Source organism: Aulonocara sp. 'chitande type north' Nkhata Bay, linkage group LG12 (assembly GCF_057382095.1).
Source record: "Aulonocara sp. 'chitande type north' Nkhata Bay isolate Kocher_YH1m ecotype deep benthic linkage group LG12, A_spYH_male_GT1.1, whole genome shotgun sequence".
NCBI classification, from domain to species: Eukaryota; Metazoa; Chordata; class Actinopteri; order Cichliformes; family Cichlidae; genus Aulonocara; species Aulonocara sp. 'chitande type north' Nkhata Bay.
Window position 1 is genome coordinate 38,943,738 of NC_141355.1, and position 19,628 is coordinate 38,963,365.

Genomic DNA, 19,628 nt, shown 5'->3' on the forward strand with positions numbered 1-19,628 from the left:
GTCCTCTATCAGTGGTGGACCTGGTCGCAGGCAGGAAGCACAAGGCCTACCAGGGGATGTTGGCCACTCAGTCTAATGTCATAAATCCTTTTTCTGAACATTTTGTAAGAAACATTGACACCAGTTGCCTGTTGAAGGTGATTTTGTTTCTGGCAGAGCTCAGCCTGTTCCTCCTTGCGCAAAGCAGTAGATACTGGTGGTATTGAACTGTTAAGAACCACCTACAGCCCTGTTCAGCTCTCGCTGAGTAACTGACTGTCCCCCATGACTCCTCCACGCTCTTGAGACTTGAGGAGCTGGGCTACCTGTGCAACCTCTGTAGGGTTCAGGTACGGCGTAATGCTAACAGTAATGATACTGATCCCAGTCAAATGCAAAACCAGTGAAGAAAAAAACCCTGTCTGAAAAAACTAAGAGGGAAAAAATTTCAGTCGCCTCCACCTGTAAAACCATTCCTGTTTTTGAGGCTGTCTCATTGTTTCCCCTTTAGAGCACCAGCTGTTAATTTGATTAACACCATAACAATTGAAACTAATAAACAATCTCCTCTGCTTCTTAACTGAACAGAGCACATTCCCAGAAATGTAATTCTGTTGATGTTATACTCTCATTAAAGGTGTTCTTTTAATTTTCTGAGCAGCATATTAGTGCGAGTGCATGTATATATTTGAGCCTGTCTCTATGCTTTTTACTTCGTGTGAATTATAAAAGTTAAGAATAAAGTTGTGCACTTGTAGTCATTGTAGATGTATGCTGTAAAATCATGCACACTGGAAAACAAACCGTTCAAGGAAGTCATTAAAATACTTTATTTCTCAGGCAGAACATTTCTTATCATCTGGCTTTCATCAGTTGTTAAAAGCACTGAAACCCAGTGTGGTGTAAAGATTTTCATCATGAGCTCAAAGGATGTGGTCTAACTGTGAAACAGGGACAACATCAGCATGTATCAATCCACTTGTCTATCTTACTAAGTCAAATTTATCATTAATAATAACCATTTTAGACTCTTGATATGATAGAGCACACTTTATCACAGGCTGTAGACGAGTAAGTACGTCACTGAAATTATCAGTTATATTTATAAGGGTTTCTTAAAGCTGTGTTGTAATTCAGACAAAACACAAAACAGCTTGAAAAAACTATTTGTGGTAAATGATGAAAAAAACCTTAATATTTACTGAGAATAGTTGTAGACACAGCAGTTTCATCAAAGGCTAAAACATAATAGTGTAGACATTATTTAACAGTAGAGAGGTTTTTCATTAGTAGTCACTAGCTCACTAGACGACTTTAAGATGAATGCTAAGTATCATATGTGTGTCATTTCTGTCAAAGCGCTGAATTATTTATGTTGCAACAATAATCACTGATGGTTAAAAGAACACTTTCCCAGTTTGCTAATGTATGAATAACACGTGCTTTTGAATCATTCTTATATATTTTCCAGTTCTTACAGTGAACTGTGTGGTTAAAGGAACATAGTGCCTACAAAATACAGCACAGAGCACCACCGATTGTCACAGTATGAAAAGTTCAGTGTGTGTGTGGAAGCAGACATACATGGGTATGCTTGAAAAACAGAGATTTTCCATTTTCGTTTTTTTTTTTTTTTTTTTAAATCCCGTCCACACGTGGAGTTTTGAAAAATATCTCTTTCCACATGTAAACGCCCAAAACGCAGTCAAACTGACACGGTTTTGTAAATGAACTCAGGCGCAGACCAGGAGACTTTTGCAAAAACTGATAGTGTGTTTATTTACAGTGGTTTCACCGGAGGAAGGGTCCGGGGCTCCAGGGTAGCTTTGAAACACGGCTTTCTTTTTGCCAACAGTAGGGTGATTTTTATTACAGGTGTCAAACGATGTGGACAAGCTTTACTCATGTGGCCTCTCTGTAAGCAACCAAAGCATAAACCTTTACTCTTAAGGAATGTCACCTTTTCTTTGTTGGCTTTTAGTTTGAATGAGTCACATACGTCCAAAAAATGATTTTGGTTACAAAACAAGCACCGAGTTTGATCTAAGCCTTTATCTTCATGACTTATTTGAATATGTTCCAGTTTGTGTTTGTCATTGTTCTGTTCTGAAACTACAGCAACAGAAGTAGCAAAGCTACTGCTTTTAGTTTTAAACGGTGTCTTTGATGGTTTTGAAGCCATCTTTTCTTTTGTGTTGTGACTCTCTCCAAAAACAGGATCTAATGCAGCTCCTGTTTGCTTTTCAAGAAAATCAAGAAGATCTTTAAATCTTGTTGTTGCATCTTCAAAAAATAAAAATACAATAACTGAGACTTACAATGAAGTATCGTTGCAACTGGTTTACTGAACCTTCTTTTCAGTGCATATACAGAACAGGAGTATCCATTTTCTACTGCCTCCTACAGGACACACTCTTCTTCCACATCCTTACACATTAATGTAACACAGAACCAATACTGCCTCTCCTGGCATTACCATTGTAACAACACACTCATTCTGTTTCTTTCAGATGAATAACAGGAACTTAGGATGTAGGTATCTATGAATAATAACTATTATGCATACTCATATATTTATATAACCTACTAATTTCTTGCGATACCACACTTGCTCTGCGATTGCACTTTTCTGTTATATCAACAACTAGTATTTGCCGAAGTCTAAAAGGCAACTTTGAAACAAGAATCCTCATATTGGTTGAATTTTCCAGCTCATCAAGAAACCCAGCTTCATCCATTGTGTTGAAGCAGCTTCTTAGAAAGAATGTGTCAGCTCGTAATGCTGAAGCATCATCAGACTTTAAAAGTGACCAGTTAAGAGCCTTGTCTATAAATGCAGATGTTATCTTTGCTCTGTTACCAAAGTTCCACTCAAGCTGCTTTTTTGCCTCAACAGAAGCTGTCTGTGGACTCATGTGCATGCAACTTCTCACTAAAATTCTGGGCTGTCCTGTAGTAAACTGTTCTAAATAATAAAGCCTATCCTGCATGTTATCAGTCTTAGTTTCTATTCCTTGCTCAAACGCCTTAAGAAAGGATCTAAAATGCAAAGGATCACCACCAAAAACAGGAATTTCTATAGCTGGAAGCAGTGACAACCTCTGACAGCTGATTGCGGTCAGGTGTGTGCGCCAAGGGCGGGAGCTCACTGTGAGCTCCGCCCAGGCAGAGAGAGAGAGAGAGAAAACAAAACAAACACATGTAGCCTTGCGGGGCGGCTGGGCAGGCATGGAGACCATGACAAAACCTTTTTCTCATAATACATGTGACTCAAAGATGAGGAAGAAAACAAGTTAAAAATATGAAATTTCTCTCCGCAAAAGAGAGAAAGAAAAGTACATTTATTCATGTGTTTGCTCTATTAAAAGTAGAACTAGTAATAAGTCTACTAAAAATGTTGTTGTTTGGGGTTTTCAAAGAAAGCGTGCTCAAAAATGTATCTTTGTCAACACATGCACAAGCAGTTCTCATTTTGAGTCTGTGTGGCCGACGTCCGGAATAATCTTACGTTGTTGTCTTACTTTTATGAGTTTTGTGTGTACAAAAAACAAAACAACAATAAGAAAAACTGTTTTCCTTTGATTTATATTATTGACAAAAACGCAAGAGCAAAAAAAGAGAAAAGAGAAAGTAATTTTCCAGTTTTCCTGTTTTCAGTTTTATATACAGAAATGCAAAAAAAAAAAAAAAAAAAAAAAAGTTAGGGGTCCAGTTAATGTTTGTGCCACGTTGTACCTGCTTTAAGTTCCATCAATGGCAGTAATGGACTAACCAACAGAGGGCTGCTATCATACTCTATATGTGCAGAGTGTGTAAGAATTATAGCAAGCAAGCAGAAGCTAAAAATATAATGGAATATAAAAGAAACAATGAAATGATAAAATGGATAATGGTCTGCAAGGTTGGCGAACTCCAGGCCTCGAGGGCCGGTGTCCTGCAGGTTTTAGATCTCACCCTGGGTCAACACACCTGTTTCAGATGATTAGTTCATTACCAGGCGTCTGGAGAACTTCAAGACATGTTGAGGAGGTAATTTGGTCATTTAAAGCAGCTGTGTTGGATCAGGACACATCTAAACCTGCAGGAGAATTGGAGAATATTACTGTTCAGAATTAATACATTTCAAAAAATTTCACATTTATGCAAGTCAGATATTTTATATAATTATTAGTTTTGTTCCAATAGTAAATCAGTTGGAGAACTGTAAACTGTTGATGGTGTTTTCTGTGTCTTAAGCTGTTTGGATGCACATCAATGCTTTGATTTAAGATCTTGAAGAATTTGTACTTATTTTGTTCTTTATAGCCGGGCGAAGACGCTATACCTGGAGAGGCAGCCTCTCTCCTCCCCAGTGCTGCTTTTTGATGGAACAACCAGCATTGTTGCTGTGGGAAACATACCAGTGACCACTCTCCCCTTCGAGGATTTCTGGGAAGGAATGTTGGTGTTGGTGGTTTATTACTACACTTAACATGCCCAAAAAGTGTTGCAGCGGTCCTCTGTCTTACAAACTGAGCTAATCACTGATGATCGAGATGCCGCTTGTCAGAGTTCTACCCCTGACACTGCTGGATAAACAGAAACTCACTCAGGAACGAGGTCGCACAGAGCTCAAGTTTTCACTCGCGAGAGGGAAGCAGTTGTCTCCAACCCACAGGTTGTTTTTATTGGTTACACACATGAATATTCATGAAGCTTGTTGCTGTATTACCTATGAGAAGTTAGGTTACAAAGTGTGATTGTGCTGTGCAAGCATGGTTATACAATGTCTGTGGTCATATGATTTGACTGCAGCTCTCCCAGGATGTTTTCGGTATCTCATCCCAGCCAGGTGGCTTCCTTCATTGAGTAGAATCTGTTCTTCTCAAGGCTGCTTGTTCCCCTAATGAAGGTCGTGCACGTACTCATACGCGTGGGTTACATAGAGAGCAAACAGAAGCATTCTAGCTTTTTAAATGGCGACCTACAACACATACATTAAGCCTAACACCACTAGTGCACATAAGAAAGCAATAGCTGAGTTATTTTTGCAGTTCGTTTAGTTTTGTAGCGCGTTTGCTAGGAAAATTAGAAAATAAAGTTACACAATGTCCTGAGAAAGTGCTTCACTTATAATTCCTCACAAAGTTTTTTTTTTTCTTAATAACGCGTTACGTGAGGCATGTAAAGGGTTAAGTCACTTTTTTGTATTATGCCATTACGTACAACACTGTGTGACTGTCACATAAGTTTAAGCACAAAAACTTTTTGCTTTCTTTCTTTCTTTCTTTGTATCATAACACCTCCAAAGAGGATCAGCTTTGCTCTCTAAGAAACAGCTTTCCTTTGTGAATGTCATGAATGTGAATTACAAAAATATTTTGTGTTGTATCATTTTTTTGGGCTATGATCACGTTCTCGTCTCATTAAAGTGCAAACCTGTCTACTTGTTCTCTAGTTCCTTAAAAACACAAAAATTATATGAGGAAATTTCACAAGGAAAAACATTTAAAAGGAGATAAGATAAGATAACCTTTATTTGTTGTTAAGGCTGCCGACCTTTGCCAGCATCATCTGACCCTCCGACCATACATACATTACACAAACATCACATGGGGAAGACAGGTCAGAGAGGTATAACAATGCAAAATGCAAAACATGAGGAAAGACGAGGAGAAAAATAACTCCCCCCAAACTGAGCTCCAACAGGGAGATCAGTTTGAGAACAGAAAAAAAACACCTCTGCACATGAATCAGCACATCTCACAACACAGAAGACATCAGCTTCCAAGGCGTACATATACAGTTTTATAAAACTATTTTCATTTTTTTCTACTTGTGAGGAGTTTTTGCTTTTATTCTGTACTCTGTAAGTGCAGGTCCATATTTAATATGGAAAACTGTTGATCCTTGCATAATGAAAATAAACTGTTTGGTGGTAAAAGTGAAATGTTCTCCTGCTGGTGTATTTAATGCATATTCCTTTCAGTCAGGAGGCACACGAGCATATATACAACACTTTGTTCATAAACATGTAAAATGAAAATGCTGTTTATAGTGGAATAAGAAAAATATTGTTTACAGCAGTGGTAACTAATCACTTTTAGGATTGCAGGAATGACATCCAAGATCTCCATCCAGAAGTGTGCAGCTTTAGCAGCTGGATGGTTCCATCGTAACCGGTCTTAGAAGAATAGATCAGGGGCAAATATCAAGTAAGGGTCCCCAGACAACGGATTAAAGGTCTGGTGTTGAGGAACCAGGACGTGGCGATGAAAAATGGGTTATTGGAACAAGAAGCCGTAAGTGTACAAAGGAAATAAAATAGGAGATTTTTGGAATTATACTATACATTTAATCCCAGTGAGAGGGGCTATGGCTAGACTAACATTGAAACTACTAGTAGCTCCCTATGAAATAGAGGAACTGAAAAAGAAAGGAAGGAAAACAAGGAAACAAGAACAATTTGCTGGTATTTGTGGGGTGTATGCTAATATTTATTTTTACTAGTGCTGTCAGCATTAATCTCGTTAAAATGACATTAACCGACGTTAACGCGGCAAATCTCCATTAGCAAGTTGATGTGGATCGCCCTGTGTGAGGGCTGCACAGCGTTAATGCGTTAGCTCCATGCAGCGCCTCGCACGGCACGATGCCTGTTAACTCGCTGACGGCGTTAACAGGCATCGCGTCAATGCGGTCAAGTCATGCGGTCAAGTCATTTTAACGAGATTACCGCTGACAGCGCTAATTTTTACTACTTATATTTATTTGTCAATTCAATTCAGTTTTATTTATATAGCGACAAATCACAACAACAGTCACCTCAAGGTGCTTTGTATTGTACAGTAAATTTATTTATTTACTCCCTCCATCACATAGCAACAAAAAAAATCATTGTTTTTGATAAAATTGACCACACGAGTTAAAACAGTATCAACATGCACGAGTCCACATTCACATCTATTTTTGATGACTCGTGGGCAGGATACATCATTTAGGCTCAACCAGTGTTTGGCAAGTTACTTTGATAAAGGAACTAGTTATAGTTACTAGTTACTACTTCAAAAAAGTAACTGAGTTACAATATTATAAAAGTAACTAATTACTAGGAAAGATAACTAATGCAGTACTTCAAAAAAATGCTTGACCTTCTGGGGTCCTGGGTATAATTGGCCGTTTTTGACTACTTTTGATTTTACCTCTACTTTTCACCTTTAAAAACTATTTATCGTGCCTTGTTCGGTACACACTCCAAACACACTAAACATCACAAATTTCTCACATCTCAAAACTTGCTCTCTCTCACTGCCGTCACTCCCAAAACGTTCCCCTCTTCCTAAACAACCAAATGCCATGTTGCCATTTTTTGATTGATCTTTCCACCAATAGGAAAGCGATGTTTTTTCTTTTCCTTTCTTTGTTGGTTGCATGCAGAGAATGCTTGCCAGCGCTGTCCTTAGAAAACGATGTTTGTACCATTTGTAACCCTAATATAGTTTAAAGTCCACACTTTTAACACAAAAATAGAGACACAGCATCTTGCTTCTATGTCATCTTAAGTTGATAATGTGATTGGTTTACCATGACTACTTTATTCTCCCTCAGCCAATGAGCAGCACTCATGTGATTGCCCCCCCTCCCCCCCCCATAGCTCCCAGTAAAATGAAGAAAGCTTCAACCGTCTGTGTGCTGAAAAATAGTCTGCACTGCATTTTTCTTTTTATTAATGGTAACAGCATTGCAATGATAGAAATAGTAATTAGTTACTGAAAAAAGTAATGGAGTTAGTGACTCTATTACTTTTAACTCTGTTATTCCCATCGCTGCGATCAACACAAAAAGGCTTTGTGCCATATTGGGTTTCATTGCATTCAACACCTGATAAAACAGAGATACGAGAAACTGTTGTGCCTGAGACATCTGAATATCTTCATCTCATGTGTGGTGAAGCAGTGCAGTAAACAAGCTGCTAATCAAAAGGTAATATGCTACCGCCTGCATGCCATACAAACACACATACAACATCTAAAACAGATGCAATAAGAACCTGCAATGCCAAACAGAAATAAATATCAATAAATAGACATGTTACCAAAATCAGATGCAACCGCACTATTGCAAGTGAGAATTATACTGGATTTTGGAAGTGTTAGGAGCTGAGAGTAGAGTCATGTTCGTTTAAACAATACAGGAGATGCATGGATCTGGCTTTTATGCATAGTAAACACTGAAGTTCATATCACTGCAGAGGGTACATAAAGCTGGATGCACATAGATCCCAGACCTGACAAAGTACCCAGTCTACATGTGTTTTAACCGTGTATTCTTTGCAAAGGCCAGGAGGTGATGACACCTTTGGAGTAATTCTGAACTAAACAAGCCTCTTGGATGAGAGGTGAAAAAAGCCTTAAAGAAAGTCATCTTTTTTTCAAGCTCTTAAGACTGTCATGACCTGGGTGACTGAGAAGCTGCACGGACTTTGGAGTCAGAGTTGAACAGCCTGCAAATTGTAGAAATCTTAATTTCTGTTTTTCTAGCTAACTTAGATTAACTCTAAGAAGATGAGTGCTCCTGTTTGCTGCAGATTATGAAGGAACCCGTGAAGGTAAAACAACAAAGTGAGATTATCCAGCCTGTCAGCCAAACAGATTCACTACTTGTTGTATTTTAAATGTAAACTCAAAGTTAAGCTTGAACATATTTGTTGACATGGATAAATTCTTCCACATGCTTCCTTGTTTGTTTATGTCTAAATTTGAGTGTTTGTGCTTGGAAACATCAAAACAATACATTTTTACGTATATTCTGTGCTTTTCAATAAAGCGAGACACAGAAGTAAAAAAACGAATACTTTCTTTGTTTGTACGAGAACTCTTTCAAAATGCTGCTGTCATGACCAATTTAGCCACATGAGGCTGAAGTAAGGACTACTGCTCTAATGACTCGTAACAACCCAACAAATTGATCCAGTTTCCAAGAACTGGTCCATAAATTGTTTATTTGCATGTTTAATAATCCATCAATGCTGCAGTCAACCCGAGCAAAAGGAAGCTACTCCAAGGTGCTCTGAACTTATCAAGATGACTGACAGCCGTCAACAAGAAACACCCTCCCCTTACTCACCCAGCCTCCCTGCTGACACACCAGCGACCGAGTGAACACATGTCCTGCTCGTTCAACACTTTCCACATGACAACTATAAATCCAGGAATAGACACGCAACAACACACACCACACAGTGTATATGGTTGCTACAGCAGCTACAAAGTCTTTCTGTGGCATCAAAAATTAATATGTCACTGCCTTTGTTTTAGATTTTAAGTTCAGTGAAACAATAATTTGTTCGTTTGTTTTCTTCTAAACATATTTATGAAAAGGTTTCGTGCAAAAGACAACTACATGTAACTGACATGTAGTTTTTATACTCCACCATTAGGTGGCAGTCTCTGCTATATTTTGGGGGGCACTGTGTATGTTCCACCAAATTCACAGCAATACTGGTAACAATGATAATTAATGATAACAATAATTATATAAAAACATCTACCTAAGGAGCTAAACTGGCATTCAAGCAGTGGAATAAATGAACACACACATTATTATGACTAACACAAGACTCGAGTGCTGCTCTCTGTGCAGGACAGGTATTTCCTCTTCCTCGGTCCTCTAATGAAAGGATTAGTTTGATCATAGCATACACGTGTTTCTGTTTGTTCCCAAACTCTCTCAGATGATTGTTTCAGTCTTGATTAAGTACCAAGAATCATAAGATATATGAGATGATTGACTGAAGTATTTACTTCAAATAAAAAGTACTCTTTCTTTTCTGAGTAATGATATTTATAAACTGTGTGATCACGGCAACACACACAGAGACAACTGTTGATCGAGTGCTGATATTGTTTCAAAGCCTGTGGTCAAATTATCATAAATATTATAGAGGACACTGGGTGCAGACGTGTACATGACTGATACTTTCAGCCAATTTAACAAAAAGAAAGAAATGAATCAGGATTTGTGGAAGTAATCAATGACAACAGACAGAGTTGATGGAAGTGAATGTGTGAAGATCATGTCACTGAATCCTAAGGAGGAGGAGATCCTCAACATGTGAAGCTGTCAGTATTTCTCAGGTTCCTTTGTTTCTCATGAGTGAATATTCTCTGTGTTCATTTCTTCTGAAGAAAAGTTTTTGTACAAGAAAATCTACAGCTGATCAAAAGAGTTGAAAAAAGCAGTGAAAATGTTTCTTAGGCCTCAAACTAGACTGTAACTGTAAACTCATTATATTAACGATGCTACTTTGAAAGGTACAGTTTGAAACTGCAGTACAATCAAAGAAAAAGACAGCAAATGTGTTTTTTTATTCATGCCTCCAGCTTTATTAGAAAGTAGAAAAAGATGTTTGTTTTTTTTGGTTTTCAAGCAACAGTAATGCAAAATGAAGAAAACAAGTTTTTTGTGTCTTTTTCAACAAACCTGTCCACAAGCCTCATCTTCAGTTTCAGTTGGTTGTATATGTTTGACAGTCTGAATAATCTCTGTTTCATATTACAATCGTGGGTTTTGTGTGTACATAAAAATTGCTTCTCCCTGGTTTTACTGCAGCCGCACTCATCTGCACCAACCAGGAGCACTCATGTCTGGGAGTTCTTTGAATTATTTGGAAAAATGATGATTAAATATAACCATGTTTCTGTCTGGTTTGTGTGGTGAAAGATGGTAAAATTTCAAACAGTGTTTCCAATTTTGTTCACAGTAGGACTAAAATGTGGTTCATGCAGTGGACTAACCAAGTGCAGAATCTATTTAAAAAAAAGTATATTAAGCTGGCAGAAACTAAATTATCATAAACTGTAAGAGGAACAATGAAATGGATAAAGGTCTACAGAGACAACACTGACAGATGTAACATCAAATCATGCTGTGGTTTCACACATTTAGAATAACTTCATCGTGGTTTTGATCCAGTACAGCTGTCTCTCTGAGACAAACGAGTAGACTCCAGGTTTTTTAATGACACCACAATCCTCTCCAAAAGAAGTGACTCCAACCAGCGCTCCATCGCACAACAGCGGCCCTCCTGAATCCCCCTGCAGCAAGAACAAACACATGACAGTGTTTCAGGTGTTGAGCTGAATGAACATTTACCTCAAACAACGAAAAATACATGTATTCTTCATACGTACCTGACAGGTATCAGCGACGTTTGTACCATCTGAACCAGCACATATCATGTGTTTGGTGATCTCAGGTCTGTGGTTGTAATAATCACGAGAGTTGCACTTCTGCCTGCCGACCACAGTCACATTGACAGACTTGAGGATGTCTGATGGTTGTTTTGTTTCGGTTCGTCCCCATCCAGCCACCAGACACCTGCTGCCAGCTGCCGGGTCTCTCACAGTGTTGCCAAACTCGAGCCACTTCACTGCCCTGGTTTCCAACACCGGTTTGTTAAGCTGATAAAAAAAAATTTAGTCTTGAATCACCACTCATTTATTTATAATACTTTGCTTTGAAAATATAAAATATGTGCAGTGATGTGTTGAAACGTGTCTATACACACATTGAAATATATTTTATAATTTAAAGAATGAAACTAAGTTTTAGTTAAGTGAGCAAAACCTGAGTTGGCTGTAGGAGGTACAGCAGGTTATCTACTAATCGGATGGTTTGGTGTTTGATCCCTGGTCTCTCCAGTCTGCATGTCAAGATACTGAACCCCACGATGCGCTCTGATGCTACGTTAGAGTGTGAGTGTGTGTGAGTGTTAGAAAGCACTTAAGCATAGAAAACAAGTGTAACCATGTTGTGTAACACTCTGAGAGCTCAGGTAGAGTAGAAAGGTGCTAAATAAGAAGCAGTGCATTTACATCATTTGTATCAGACCCTGATATATCACCTTACCTTCAGCAACATGAGGTCATTGTCGTGCTTTGCACAACAGTAGTCAGGATGAGGAAAACTTTTCTCGACGACTCGGAGTTGCTTGGAATGTTCGTTTTTCGTTCTGGAGTGGGCTCCCAGCATCACCCAGTAACTCCTGTAAAAGAAAAAACACAATCTGGTGATGAAGGTTTACATATTTAAAAGGTTAACAGGTCAGCGGCTTCTAAAACAGTCATCATAGTTCTTTATTATTGTGTATTACTACATATGGCTGGGTTATAGCTGTTACTGAGCTTTGGGTGAATCTGCGTTATTTTCTCTTCCAGCTGAATGAAGAAATTTAAATGTACAGAAAGCACATTTCTGCTGCTCTGGCCCTGATCTCATTCTTTCAGTAACTACCCAGAGCTCGTGACCACAGGTGAGGGCAGTGACCTCTGGGTAGTTACTGAAGGAATAATAGTCTGTTGAAAATAAATACTGCATTATTTTTAAAATTGAGGAAAATAGGACCTCAGATTCTTACCCAGTGCAGTGGGCAGCTGTCAGCACCCACTGTGGATGGATTAATGTCCCTCCACACCAAGATTTAGTCACACTTCTCACATAAGCCATGAAAGGCAGTGAGTGTAGCCTGACTTCTTTCCCATTAATAATCTCAGACCCACGACCTGAAACAGAAACAAAATATCAGGACACATGAATGAAGAAAAGATGAGTGAAACAAACACACTGCACCAACTGCTGTGCAACACTGAAGGAGATCAGCAGTGTGACTTTGCATTATGCTCGTTTACATGAAGATTAAAATTACCAATAGGTAAATAAATTACAGTAGAAAACATCACTCACCTGGCTGGATGATGAAGAGGAGCACACATGAGATGAGAAGACTGAAATTCTTCAGGCAGGACATTTCTTCTTCTTCTCTCTTTGATCAGACGCTGAATGCACTGAAACTCACTGTGATGCTCAGCTTTATATGTTCAGCTCAAAGGATGTGGTCTGACCGTGGAAACGAATGAGTCAGCAAAACAACACTCACTCAAACCTTCAAATCGATGGTCAGGAGTATCAGTAATATCTACACCCCCAACTCCCCCAACTCCACCCCCTTTCAGAACAACCATATGTATTTAATTTGTGAAATTTACTGGGGTATTTATAACTGGCACTATTTGCCTCTATTAGAGCCTTTTTTTTTATATATATATATATATTACTGTTATTAAAATATATTTTTTATATATTACAAAGTTGCATTCTGTAACTTTGTAATATCTTGTATTATTTAGTAAACTTCAGGAATGTCTTAATTCAGATCAAACTGAGGTTATTGTACTCGGCCCTGAAAATCTTAGAAATATGGTATCTAAGCAGATTCTTACTCTGGATGGCATTACCTTGGCCTCCAGTAACACTGTGAGGAACCTTGGAGTCATTTTTGACCAGGACATGTCCTTCAATGCACATATTAAACAAATATGTAAGACTGCTTTCTTCCATTTGTGCAACATCTCTAAAGTTAATAATGGATTGCATTTATATAGCGCTTTTCAGGACCCCTCAAAGCCCTTTACAATACCACTATTCATCTACTCTCACATTCATACACTGGTGGAGGCAGCTACAGTTGTAGCCACAGCTGCCCTGGGGCAGACTGACAGAGGCTAGGCTGCCATACTGCACCATCGGCCCCTCTGGCCAACACCAGTAGGCGGTAGGTGAAGTGTCTTGCCCAAGGACACAACGACCGAGACTGTCCGAGCCGGGGCTTGAACCGGCAACCTTCCGATTACAAGACGAACACCAAACTCTTGAGTCACGATCGCCCCGTTAGAAATATCCTGTCTAGGGATGGGTATCGTTTAGGTTTTATCCGATACCGGTGCCAAACCGGTGCTTAAAGAATGGAGAACACAAAATTGGTCCAAAAACCTCTCATGTTCAGCTGTTTTTTTGTAAAAAGATAACAATGTGTGCCTTTTCTGCAGCTATGGGGCATATATGGCATCACTCTTGGCTGGAAGCAGTGCTTAAACAATGGAAAAAACACAAACTTTGTCCAAAAACCTCTCATGTTTAGCTGTTTTCCACTTTTTCTTTGGTCATTTTAGCCTTTTTGGCCAGGGTGAAGGGAGTATCTGCCATCAAACAAGAAGACAGCCGCATGTAGCTATGATGATGTTTGCTAGTTCACCTTACATGCATTAATATAATAATGTGGTTAGCCTACTCAACGTAAATTACACACGAACAACATTAAGCTCCTCACGCAGAGAAGAACGGCTGCTGCTGCATCATCATCCTCATCATTTCTGCTACACTGGCAGGGCTAGGGGCCAGGACTCTCCTCTTCTGGTTCTTGGGGGATATTGCTAACTCCGGGTCCGATAACAGGCACCACACCCGCAGTAGATGTGCTCGGTGTGAGGTCTCGCAGCAAGAAATCAAATACGGCGCATTTCTCGGCTTTAAAAAAAACGCTATGCGTCGCCGGGTGTTTCATCGGATTTGAGGTGTTACTTCCTTTGACAGTATCACAGTATCAGCTTAAAGCACTTGTTGCTGCTGAGTTTGCATCTTTTGCTGTGAAGTACAGCCAGACTTTTGACCGCTTCGCTTTGGGCATTTTTAATCTGTAGCTCTGCTCTAAAAGAACGTACGTACCTGGGCCCGCCTACTATCCTCGGAAACGTAAAATGATTGGCTAGAATCTAAAGTGTATCACAGCTCAGGAAAAAAAAGCAACAAAAAAAGCACCGAAATGTGCGCTGCTTTTCGGTCTGGTTACTACCGTGCCATCATGGCACCGGATACCAGTACCCATCCCTAATCCTGTCTCAGAGTGACGCTGAAAAACTAGTTCATGCATTTATTACTTCCAGGCTGGACGGCTGTAATTCCTTATTATCAGGAAGTCCTAAAAACTCCCTGAAAAGCCTTCAGTTAATCCAAAATGCTGCAGCAAGAGTCGTGACAGGGACTAGAAAGAGAGAGCAGATTTGGATTCAGGAGACAGACACCTGTCCGTGAATTGCTACCTTATCGTGGTGGAGAGGTTTGTGTGTCCCAGGGATCCCAGGGGCTATGTTGTCTGGGGGCTTTTGCCCCCTGGTAGGGTCTCCCATGGCAAATTGGTGAGGGACCAGACAAAGAGCGATTCAGAAGACTCTTATGAAGAGAACATCAAGGGAACAGTTTACCCTGCCCGGGATAGGGTTACCAGGGCCCCGCCCTGGAGCCAGGCCCGGGGAGGGTGCCCGAGGGCGAGTGTCTGGTCGGGTGGCGGCCAGGAGTGGAGGCCCTGGCGGACTGATCCCCGGCTGCCAAGACTGGCAATAGGGACATGGAATGTCACCTCTCTGGTGGAGAAGGAGCCTGAGTTAGTGCGTGAGGTTGAGAGGTACCGGCTAGATATAGTCGGGCTCACCTCTACGCATGACTTGGGCTCTGGAACCAGTCTCCTGGAGAGGAGCTGGACTCTGTCTCAGTCTGGAGTTGCCCCTGGACAACTGCTGAATAAGTGAAAACCTGTAGTGATCCTGTACGTGTCAGTATTGGGACAGTTAAGAAGCATTTTTTAATGTTTATTTATAAGATTTTAAGTTCAAAATTACATAAAATCACACCAGACAAAGGACACAAAATTCAATGAAAATAACATTGAAGCACAGAAAAAAGAAAAAACCTGAACAGGAAAACAGGACAAGAAAAGAAAAAATACACCGGTTAGCCAGTCCAAATCAAAAGTTCCAGAGAAATGCCAGTGTTCAAAGAAGATGATCTTTTATTTGAGCTTATCCAGGGCAACAGAGAGTTCACCAAGTCCAGAAGATGTGGAGAACAAGTCTAAGAAAGAATCAGGGTCCGGCAGAAGTGCAGCTTCACACAAATGCCCGGTGGGCCGCTGGTGATTTTTTGTTTTTATGGGCCGATGGATTTTTTTTTTTTTTTTTTTTAGGAAGGGTATATATAATGAAAGGTGTTGGATTGGCCAATTGGTCATGATCGACTCTGGGCTGGACCAATTACAGCCGAGGAGGCCGGATGTACCCTCCCCCTTGTTTAGCAATCACGTGATTTTCGCGCATTGCATGCCGGGAACTCGTGGCAAAACAATCCAAGTACCGCATCAAATGCAAGCATTTGCAGTACCGCAAAACGTTCATTCTTCGATTCCAATACCTTCTTGTTTTTTCTTTGCCGCACAAAAAAGGAATGTACAAAACAAAAGGAGAACAATGCCGGTCCGTACAAAGACTGACTCGACGAAAAGACAAAGAAAAGATACGAGGAAAAAATCAAAGGAGTGAAAGGGTCAGACCCTTACGAGCACACAGAGGGACAAAAGACGTTAGCGTGCTGCCCAACTTTCACCACGCTCATATTTATAATCATACGGTTCTTGGAGTGAGTGCACACACTCATGAAGTTTAGTAACTTCAGGTCACTGCAACAAGCCCAGGAACAGTTTACCGACGGATGGGTGCAGGACCTTGAAATGCACCGTGTAGAACGAAAGACCATCATACGAACAAAGGTAAGTTTACCAGTCTCACAAATCGTCGTCATAAATACACATTCGTTAACCGTTTATTAATATAACCTTTGAGCTCAACGGTAATTAATTAGTAGTGGAAATGATTTCTGGTTCATTACAGAAATGTAGCAGTGACAATAATACTGTATGCTGTAATCGTACTGGACAATTAGTGATACAAAACAACTGTTTTATCCTGTGAATAAAAGTATATGTTTTTGTCAGTGTACCATAATAACAGAAGCGAAACACAATATTGTGTCAGGACAATTTACTATTTATGCACAATAAACAAAGGAGCATAGCGCGACGATTTCTGTTCAGCGCCAGACTTGCTTGTAACCTATATCACCAATTATGTTAAGAAAAATGACTTAACTACTAATTAACTACTACAAAACTCTGACCTTTGTGGGAATGCTTGGAGCAGACTAACCTGTGAGCTGGAGTGTTCTGGGACGTTATATTTGGTATATCCAGACCATCCGTCGGCTCTTACTTCGGAAACATGGCTTAAAAATATTTCTCTTCAACGACGTAATCCGATAAAAAAAAAACGATCGGCTTCCCGTGGCTGTCATGCGACCGGCTGTTGCAGTTAATAATACAACGGCTTCTTGACATTTTTTGTGTTTCTTTTTATCGCTGTGTAACTGAGTTCAATTGAAAGCCTGCGTGCGCTAGTACCTCTTGCCACAAGTTCCCAGAATCCTTTGCGGGTTTACCTCTGAATGACGTCACATTTTCAATCTTTATCCCTGGTGGGCCGGTCTCTAGTCAAAATGCCCGGGCCGATTTTTTGTCCCAGTCCAGCCTTGGCTTCAGATAAACACAAAGTGCAGTCAAATGGGTCAGTTTATGTTGAATCCCCATTGTTTGTGTCTGTGGAGGTTCTCAGGTCATCGTAGTCTAAGGAGATTGGAAAGAAAAGCATCTGGACTTGTTTAAGTTGCTTGAAGATGTTTGACCTCTCATCTGAGAAGCTTCTTTAGTTCCGAATCCCCATTAATATAATTGAGAAAGGCCCCAGATTTTGGCAAACTTAAAGTGAGTGTAAGCCAGACGATAACGAACCTCTTCAAGATACAAACATGCAATAATCTCACATAACCAAACACTAAACAAAGGAGGTGAAACATTTTTTCTAAACAGTGTCGCTGTGGCTTTTAAAGCCCAAAAACATGCTGTGGCAAAAACTGGTCCAACCCAAGGATCGGGTCCCCCGACACAAAGAGAGTAACATAGTGTACGCTGTGAAGTACTAGGAGGATTGCCAGGATTCATACATCGGGGAGACCACACACCCTCTGGCAAAGAGGATGGCGCAACACAGCAGAGCTACCTCGTCAGGCCAGGACTCAATCAATCATTCAATCAATCAATGATGAGGATGTAACATCCAGGACAGGGAGGAGCACGGAGTCAAGGAGGCCATTTATGTGAACAGGGAAAGACCATCTCTGAATGGAGGAGGGGGCCCAAGGGTCCATCTGTCAGCATCGTACAATGCTGTGATTGCAGCCATTCCCCAACTCTCTGTACTGTGTTGGAATTTCTTCCATTATTTGTTGGTCACATTGTTTTATTGTATAAGGCGTAATTATTGAGTGAGCACAGTCAGTTCCTCATATGTGGAAAATAAATAAATGAAAACCTACTTATATAATCTGGGCTTTTTTTGTCTTTTGTTTGCATATTTGTTATTATTATTATTTGCTTTATGTATTTTTTTTAAAAATATTTTTAATGTATTTTTTAAATGTTTTTAATTTGGTAAAGTCACATAACTTGCTCATGTTTAGTTGACATTGATCAGCTCTTTTTATTAAACTGTGTTGCTCCACACATGTCAGGGAGCTGGGTCTGAGGGACCCAGGGCTCAGGAATAGTTTCTGGACTTGTGTATTTTTGGTGCTGCTGTCCCTCGGTGCATATGTGTGTTTGAGCACCAGTTTACAGGCATCTTCAGGGGGCAGTGTGCAAGGAGTATCATGAGACATGGAGCACGAGCACTGGGAAGAAGACACGGAACGGCAATCGGGGTGCAGGGGGATTGTTTGTTGTGCAATTATTTATGACTGTGGTCGGGCGTGGTCTGCGATGCCGTGCATGTAGGGCGAGTTAACACACGGGGACTCAGGGGTTGGTGTGTGTTGTGGTGAGAAGTGCTCAATAAAATGGCTCAAAACTATGATTCTTGGACCCGTCGTGCCTTAATTCCACCACAACGACACTGTAAACAAACACACTGTCTGCTTCCAAGAGTCCAGCATTTGGGTCCTCTGTCCCCACAACCCCACAGTCTGCCAGCGCAGACTGTGACAACACATGAGATAAAAATACTTTTCTCAGCAGAACATTTCTTCTTATCTCTCTTTTATCAGATTCTTAAAAGCACCGAGCATTTTCTGTTGAGCTCACAGGATGTGATCCAACGATGAGTCAGCAAAAATAGAGACGTGAACTGATGGCTGATTGTGTTTTAGCACCTGTGGTTTATGTGCAGCTCACAGTGCCGCTGGGTGTTGTTTGACACTTTTGGCAACACATCATAGAGCCTTGGTCACCAACAGGCGGGCTGCAGTTCAGATCTGAACTCAGATGTTTGATGTTTCTCATTTATTCTCTGCTCCTTCATTGTGAAAATTAATAATAATTATTGCTAAACTGTACTTTCTTTATTTGACATTTGCAGACACTGATACCACTGTTAGGCTACTTCAATATAAATCTTGTATTGAATTATAATGTATGTGGAACTTTATGATCTTCTGAAACCTAACCGGCATTTGTGTGTGGAAGCAAAGAAAGACTTTCATTGCACAGAGAAATGCTTTTTCTTCTTGTACATATGACATTAAACACTTTGAATCTTGACTCTTTGTTTAAGGATATTCTCTCTAACTGGACCTCTTTACATTTGAATTGATTATCCTTATCATTGAGTCCATTGACTTCAGCTGAAATAAAGTTGCCAGGCCCCACATCTGTGGGTCCTGCTGACCACAGAGTGTCAGGAAGAGTCACAAGTGCGGCCACTGCATCAGCATGGTCTGTTCTTTCTCTTCCGGCAGGCAGAGGGAGCCACCACAGGAGTGACTCAGCCTCAATCAATGGCAGCTACACCAGAGGTGACCCGGTCTCAGCCAGTAGCTGGGACATCACAAGGCAGCATAACTACACAGAGTGTGACTTTGCTTCCTCTTTTGCATTTCAGCCCAGAAGGAGCTCTGGA

The 19,628-nt window shown here is 40.3% G+C and overlaps 1 protein-coding gene across 1 annotated transcript; it reads right to left on the reverse strand.

Annotated features, from left to right (window-relative positions):
• Positions 1–10,340: 10,340 nt before the first annotated feature.
• LOC147318086 (granzyme K-like) lies at positions 10,341–12,827 on the reverse strand. Its single transcript, XM_086257737.1, has 5 exons — positions 12,703–12,827; positions 12,377–12,521; positions 11,869–12,004; positions 11,151–11,420; positions 10,341–11,054 (listed from the first exon to the last, which is right to left on the reverse strand). The coding sequence occupies exons 1-5, from the start codon at positions 12,764–12,766 to the stop codon at positions 10,902–10,904; spliced, it is 768 nt and encodes a 255-aa protein (XP_086113863.1). The 5' UTR covers positions 12,767–12,827; the 3' UTR covers positions 10,341–10,901.
• Positions 12,828–19,628: the final 6,801 nt, after the last annotated feature.